The 8149-nt window shown below is 41.5% G+C and overlaps 1 protein-coding gene across 1 annotated transcript; it reads right to left on the bottom strand.

Moving 5' to 3' along the window:
- Positions 1-561: 561 nt before the first annotated feature.
- On the bottom strand, positions 562-5479 carry LOC134970321 (putative nuclease HARBI1). Its single transcript, XM_063946313.1, has 5 exons — positions 4527-5479; positions 4070-4442; positions 3739-3760; positions 1808-2434; positions 562-677 (listed from the first exon to the last, which is right to left on the bottom strand). Exons 1-3 carry the CDS (start codon positions 5269-5271, stop codon positions 3757-3759), a joined length of 1122 nt encoding a protein of 373 aa, XP_063802383.1. The 5' UTR covers positions 5272-5479; the 3' UTR covers positions 562-677; positions 1808-2434; positions 3739-3756.
- Between the last annotated feature and the right edge of the window lie 2670 nt (positions 5480-8149).

Below are 8149 nucleotides of genomic sequence, written 5' to 3'. Positions count from 1 at the left end.
AACACATACTTATTCGTAAAAATACTAAGTTGTAGTAGATTTACACATTTTTCTGTTAAAGTGCTCACTTTTGCAGAGAAACGCAGCAGAATTTGTTTTTTTACTATTTCGTGGACTAACACCTTCCAATTAAAAGTCCACAAGCCCTCATCAATCACAAATACAATTATTGAATGAATGGAAATGTTCATGATCAATTAAGTATTTGTTTAAATACCTGAAGAACACTTTGTAGCCATAAAAGAGCCTCCTTTTATTAACATGTTTAATATAAATATAGATGTTTGCAATGTGCTTGTTCTAATGTGTTTTCTGAATTTATTAAAGTTGAGTTTTTGTTTGTGAATGAAGGTGTTTGCATGTTTATTTTGCCAATAACATGTTTTAGTTGTTCTTTTAAAATAAGTTACGTTAGATGTTTGAAATGTTTAAGGTAAGAAATGTTTGTTATGCAATCTGGTGTTCCTTTATTGCATTAATAAATAATAAGGAGCCGCAAAAGTATAAGAATGTTATTTTTTATTTTTTTAACAAAGTTTTTTTTGTTTTTTTTTGTTGTCTAAATAAAATTTAACATAACTTTTCCAGGTCCCCAACAAGTTCCAACAAGGCCTGGAGATGCTGCCTCATATGTGTACAAATGTACTGTATTGATGTTGGATCTCCAACGGCAACATCTGAAATTAAGAGATAACATAAACATTAATAACTTACTCACATTGCTTATTATCCAAGCAAGGCACAAAGCACACTTTAATGCATGCAGGTCCAAACTGCATTCCTCCTGCTTGTGTGAAACTACATATACCAGCATGCGTTGACTCAGTTTTGGGGCCAGGGAATGCCAAACCTGTGTAAGGGCATGCTGGGATGTGTAGTTTATCAACAGTTGCAGTTGCGCAGTTTGGACAGGCCTGCTTAATGGCAAAGTTGATACATCATGACTGTTTTATGGTACAATCATTAGCTTAAAAAAAGGCAAGCCTGCTCAGTCTTTTTTGGTTACTTAGTCCAATTTTAAAGACCATGGGCTACATTTGCTACTATGTGAGTTCATTTTAAGAAGCAGCGTTGCCCATAGCAAACAAGCCAAAAAATATTTAATATCTTGTAGAAGTGGTTCCACAATTCTAAAGATTTTTTGTATTGGTTGTTATGGGCGACATCCCATGTTAAAGTTATGTTCTATCTTCGTCACTGTTACACCATGTTGGCATTCATTACCTTTTTTATGTTTTTAGATTATTTTAAAGGGGTTTGGTCCTGCCTCCTCACACTGCATATCAACATCTTCAGAAGGCCAACATATCATAGCATTCCCACACTCCATGAAAGCTGCCCTTACTAAATAAGTGCAAACCGGTTTGACTAGAACAATTAGTAATTTTGAGAATGTCACTTTCACACAACAAATCAGTGTGTCATTAGGCTGCATAACAAAGTGAAGCATGTGATTTGTAAGTGTAAATATTCAGACTACACAGGCCCAAGTGTAAAAGCCCAACAACATACTAAAGTCCACTCAGGTCTAACTGTTTACCATACAAAATAACACATATAAACCCTGTTGTCCTGCCAACCCTGGCTACCTAATGAGTGTCAACCTAGAGTGGACACACAAAACATTGCACACATACACACTGTACATATAATGACACTCACAAATATGTAAAGGCAACATGTACACCATGCTGAATTTTTCAAATATTTGTCCAGGGTCCAATAATTCAAACACTACAACACTGCATGTTTTGGCATTGTAAGTGTAAGTGGGTAATCATTTTTTTATAAATTAAAATAAACTTACTTTCCACGGCAACATCCAGACTCCCGGAACGGTCTGCAGGGGCTTCCTCTGCCCATTCACTGGGTGGGGATGTTGGCTGGATGGGGGAAGGCGGCTGGATGGGGGAAGGAGGAGGGATTGGGGAAGGAGGAGGGATTGGGGAAGGAGGAGGGATTGGGGCAGGAGGCTGGATGGGGGAAGGAGGCTGGATTTGTTTGCCAATTTCAGAGGGGGGGTCTGATTGAGAGGGCGAGGGGGGCGGAGAAAAAGTTAAAGCAATAGAGGGTGAGGGGGGTTCAGATTGGGATGTTGAATTTGAAGGAGAAGGGGTATGGGAAGGAGGAGAAGGGGTCCCAGAAAGAGATGGAGAGGTGTGGTGAGAAGGGGAATGGAAAGTGGAGTGGGCCAGGGAAGCTGATGGGGCCTGGGAAGATGAGGGGGACTGGGAAGATGAGGTGGACTGGGAAGCTGAGGTGGACTGGGAAGCTGAGGGGGACTGGGAAGCTGAGGGGGACTGGGAAGCTGAGGGGGACTGTGAAGGGGAGGGGGAGTGAGAAGGGGAGGGGGAGTGAGAAGGGGAGGGGGAGTGAGAAGGGGAGGGGGAGTGAGAAGGGGAAGGGGGTGGGGAGTTTTGCCGTTGTTGTTGTCCTAGAATGATAATATTGTACAAATTGTTTAAACATGAGAAATTACATAGTAATCAATTTGTTTTCTCAATGTTCTGTTCATTGTTAAATTCTTTGTTTTGTTTCAAAGAAAAGCAAACATGTTAAGATCCTCTTCATGTTGGCCACAGCAAAAAAAATGAGTCCAAACTTTTACTTTGAAGCTCATTCCTTAATCTAGGCAATTGAGTCATAGTGATTTGTCTAGGCAACATCACCAGATTACTATTCAAGGCACCTTATTAGATAGCCAGCACTGATCAAGTATTTTGGAATATTTTCCTGCCTGCTTCTTATTTTTTGTAAACATGCACTTGTTTGGTGTTACTTTGCTACAGTCAGTACTGTTTTACCTAACCACACACAGTGTCCTAATTTCCATAAAAGGGCACTGCAGGTTGCAATTAGCCTACCACTTACTGTAAAATGTCTGCAAATCCAAGGGGATTACAGCAGGAATTTAGTTTGCAATTGGCCAAAAGCATGTGCAGTGCAGGGGTGGCAGATATAACATGTGCCGAGAGAGTTCGATTTTGTATGTTTTTTAAATTATGGGCTGGGTAAATACATGCTGCTTTATTTTAGCAATGCAAATTTTTGTACCTGATTTAACACACCCCACCCAAAACTTACTCTCTCTGCACATGTTACATATGCTTCCCCTGCAGTGCTCATTGTATTGAACAATTGTTACATAAATTCCGGAAGCCCAAAACTTGGAAAATCACACATTAGCACAATTTAGGACTTTAAACTTATGTAAGGTAACTTACTTCGTGTATGCAGCGCACGAATTTGCTGGCGGATCTCCGCCAACAAATCGGGAGTCCGCCTACGGAGATCACTCCACCTCCTTTCAAGCTGGATGATTGTCCGCCTGCTGCGGACGCGAGTCCGCAGCAGGCGGCGGACCTCCGCGTAGGCCTCGCGCTTCACCCGATTGGGGATGAAGCGCCCAACGCGGCCTACGCGGCGGTCCATCACCGCAACCAGCACGCGGAGCTCCCGCCTGGTGAACGGTGCTGCACGCATCATGGCAATGGCGTTTTCCTTATTTGGGCATATATTTATAGTGTCTGTTAGCATGTGATTGGTCAAAAATCTATGTTGTCATTTCTAATAACTTTATTGATCTTTGCAATGCTGTGAAGAGCAGAGTGTTATTTGGCACGAGCGGAAATTCGCATTAGCAGAAGCGAAAATGTTTTGAACACAAATTTAAGAAAACAAAACACACACAGAGACACAGACTTTAGATAAAATTACTATACATATCTGTGTACTCACCACAGTTCGTGTGATCATTCAGCTGGACAGTCACAAAGTGTGAAACATTGAGTATCATTTGTTTGTGTGTTTGGTTACATAATCAGGATTTGAGGATATAAAATAAATAAGGACACTATTTATTAACATTACAGTATTTAAATTTCTAAATAAACATTGTAAGCTTAACGTGTTTTTGGTTTTTGTTAAAAAAATCAATTACCCATTCCAACACAACAAAAGCCTTACCCAATCACTTTACAAGATCATACAAAATGCAATCATGGTTTAAAAAACATAAGCATACTGTGTTGTATTATTTGTGCAAATATAAAATATAAAAACACTATACCTGAAATATTCTGCAACAATTCTTGCCCTCACTTGGCTCCCCCTCCGTGTCACACTCCCCCCACCGAAGCGTGGACCAACCCCTGGCTCCTCATCAGGCAATTCCTCTGCCTGAGGAAGCTCTACACTACTCCTTACCGCGATATTATGTAGTATTGCGCACAGGACCACTATTTTACTTGCCATCTCCGGCGAATACATGATGTCGCCACCAGTGCGGTGGAGCACACGAAACCGCCCTTTAAGGACACCAATTGTGCGCTCCACCAGCTGCCTAGTGGCAGTAAGCGCGGAGTTAAATGCCATCTGTGGTCCTGGCCTGGGATTACGGTAAGGAGTCATGAGCCAGGGGGTGCAAGGATATCCACGGTCTCCTGTTGGTAGATAATCCAATATTTCAAAATAGTATATTTGTCAAGTTATTTTTGTTTGTTAAAAAAATTAAAGCAAAAACTCACCCAATAACCACATGTCTGCTCGTTGACTTGATCTTAATCTCTGCCATATCCCTGATTGTCTAATGACATATGCATCATGGGAACTTCCAGTAAACTTTGCATTCAGGGAAAGGATCTGGAGGGATGGCCCACAAACAACCATTACATTCAGAGAATGAAACAGTTTCCTGTTTCTAAAAATTTCTTCATTATGTCTTGGTGGCTGAATAGCAACATGTGTGCCATCCACAACCCCAATAACATGTGGGAAGCGACTACCACCTTCCGCAAATTGCCGCTTCACCACATCTAGGGCACCAACATCCAAAGGCATATCAATGAACTGCTTCACCCGCTTTAGGAAAGCCTGGCAGACACGCCGCAGGACCTTACTGAACTGGCCCTGCGACATGCCAACCAGGTCTCCCACAACATGCTGATATGAGGCTGTAGCCAAAAAATGTAACACTGCAAGGAATTGTGTCAATGGTGGTATTGCTGTAGGATACCGAATTTCAGACTCCAGATCACTCTCTATTATGGAGAGAGTGTCTAGGATTAGATGTGGTGGCAGCCGGTATCTACGCACCACCACATCATCTGGCATCCCAAAAAGTAGGACACGGGTTCGGAAAATTGGTGGCCTAGCACGCCTCCGTTGCCTTGGTTGATGAGGAGCCGGCTGTGGTTGTGGGGCTTGCGGTTGGGGTGGGAGTGCTGGCGTGGGTTGGGGAGGTAGGGCTTCTGCTGCAATATATATTGACATCACACACTTTTAAAAAAAAAAAAAAACAAAGATGAAGAATACAAAACTAAAGTTTGACAAATATACTACAATAAAATGTTTTTACAAATGTGGTGTCAACTTACTGCAGGAGCGTACATTTTTTCTGTGTTGAATTCATGTCCAAAATGTAAAACAATTTTGCAAATAAAAAATAAAGAACAAATTTAATTAAAAATACATATGTTATTTTTACAATTCCCAAAAAAAATTTTTGGGTACATTTCTCTGCATAAAAAACTTCACAAACACCAATAAAAAACCACAAACAAAAAAAAATAGGCATTTAGTAGCTAGACCAGGAAAGACAAACACTACTTTGCAGATCAATCCTGGTAAAAAAAAATTTGGTTTAGCCAAAAGGAAAAAAAACATAAGCTCAACAATTTTAAAAAACACAAACAGGCACCAACACAGGCCAAGGACACTTACCTGCTCAAAAAGAAATGAAAACTTGGTGTTCCCTAGCACACCAATCCAAAGAAATATCAAAGGGTTATATGACCCAAAAACAAGCACCTACAAGAGAACACAAATGATAGTCACAAATAACATACAGACCATTAAAACAAACAGCCACCAATACAGGCCAAGGACACTTACCTGCTCAAAAAGAAATGAAAACTTGGTGTTCCCTAGCACACCAATCCAAAGAAATATCAAAGGGTTATATGACCCAAAAACAAGCACCTACAAGAGAACACAAATGATAGTCACAAATAACATACAGACCATTAAAACAAACAGCCACCAATACAGGCCAAGGACACTTACCTGCTCAAAAAGAAATGAAAACTTGGTGTTCCCTAGCACACCAATCCAAAGAAATATCAAAGGGTTATATGACCCAAAAACAAGCACCTACAAGAGAACACAAATGATAGTCACAAATAACATACAGACCATTAAAACAAACAGCCACCAATACAGGCCAAGGACACTTACCTGCTCAAAAAGAAAGGAAAACTTGGTGTTCCCTAGCACACCAATCCAAAGAAATATCAAAGGGTTATATGACCCAAAAACAAGCACCTACAAGAGAACACAAATGATAGTCACAAATAACATACAGACCATTAAAACAAACAGCCACCAATACAGGCCAAGGACACTTACCTGCTCAAAAAGAAAGGAAAACTTGGTGTTCCCTAGCACACCAATCCAAAGAAATATCAAAGGGTTATATGACCCAAAAACAAGCACCTACAAGAGAACACAAATGATAGTCACAAATAATAAGCACAGGTTTATTTTCACAAATGGACTTGCCAAATATATATGGGATTAAATAATTTAACAAAAAAACATTAATAAAACACTTTGACTTCCAAAAATTAACAATAACATTTCCACAATACTCACAAACGAAAAATTGCATAAAAAATGCAACACTGTCTATATTCCAAACGCAAACGAAAGGACAAAGGTATGCTTGACAATTACTCACTCTGCAAATTCCACTAGCACCTTCACGCACAAGCCAACAAACAAATGAAACTCCAAACTACCTACACTCACAGCGTGCAAACTCGGCCCTTAAATAAGCAGTGCAATCATTCACCAGATTAATAGTGTACACCTGTGTGAATTAACGATTCGCACGTAGGTATATAAGCGCACACACCTCGGCGTACACACATCACAAACATGGCTTCTCGTGAGCAAATCGCAGCAGAGCTAGACCGCATTGCAGAGCAGCAGATGGCATTGCAGAAACAACGCTTAGAGTGGCAAAGGCGCTTGTTAGAATCCGCCTCTGCGGATGTTGAGGCAGGACCTAGTACTCTGCAAATTTCTGCTTCTGAACCTCAACAATTGAGTGGGGATACCCTGCCACACACACATAGTGAGCAAACTGAGGGAGAATTGACTTTAGCCACACAAACACAGCAGACAGAAGCTGCTAGTGAGGAGGAAGATGGAGATGACCAACCAGAAGAAACCTCACAGGCTACCTCCAGACGGAAAAAAAGACAGCCTGCATTCACTAAGAGGGAGTTGCGTGTCTTGGTCACGCAGGCCATGGCCAAAATACATAGAGGGCCAAAAAACATGGGTGCTGCTTCAAAAGAACGCATCTGGAGAGACATCACAAAATCTGTGAATGAAGTTGGCTCTGTCGTCAGAACATCACAGGAAGTGAGACGACGGTAAGTGCATCTTGACAATCCATTTTCTGTGCTAAGTTGATCAAAAAATATAGTTACATATCATGTTCTGTCTAGCAAACACAAGCAGAACATGTGTGCTATATATTTTCTACAACCAATAATAATACTCAACTTTGTCCCTCTTTCACAATACATATGTAGGTGGGCCGACTTCAAATCCCGCCTGAAGGCAAAGAGGGCTGCGGAGTGGAATGCCTCAAGGGCTACAGGGGGTGGACCACCTGTCGCTGTGGAGTATACTGACTTGGAGGAGATGGCGATGGACTGTGTCAGTTATGAGGAGGGCCAAGGGGTGTCTCATATGGACACGGACCTGCCTGAGATTCTGACGGGACATGACTTGGAAGGTAAGTTTACACATTTATTTGTCTGTAATTTGGACTGTATTTAGAATCTTTTACTAATTTATACTCCAACTTTTTCCCCACACATTCTTCTATTTGCTTGGCACAAAACACAGCACAGGGTGGTGAACAGTTTGAGTCACAGGCCGGTTATGTGGTTGAGGCTGAGGTGGAGGGACCTAGTGGGTCTGGCAGTGTGGGCCAACAAAACCCACCTATGCAGGTTCCTACTGGCCCCCCCACCCAACCCTCTGCTATCCCGGAGATCCTGCTTGAAATTGCTAGGTATGGTGAGAGCCTAAACACATTTCAAGACGGGGTCATCCGGGAGGTAAGCCAGATAGC

Source organism: Pseudophryne corroboree, chromosome 11, assembly GCF_028390025.1.
Source record: "Pseudophryne corroboree isolate aPseCor3 chromosome 11, aPseCor3.hap2, whole genome shotgun sequence".
NCBI lineage: Eukaryota > Metazoa > Chordata > Amphibia > Anura > Myobatrachidae > Pseudophryne > Pseudophryne corroboree.
Note: the sequence above shows the minus strand (reverse complement) of the source record. Positions and strands in the feature narration are given on the sequence as shown.

Bases quoted from the DNA above. Each gene is read 5' to 3' on its own strand.
- LOC134970321 (XM_063946313.1), bottom strand. From the start codon at position 5,271: ATGTCAATATATATTGCAGCAGAAGCCCTACCTCCCCAACCCACGCCA. The intron at 4,443-4,526 runs GTGAGTTTTTGC...ATCTACCAACAG, and splicing joins AGCAGACATGTGGTTATTGG to GAGACCGTGGATATCCTTGC.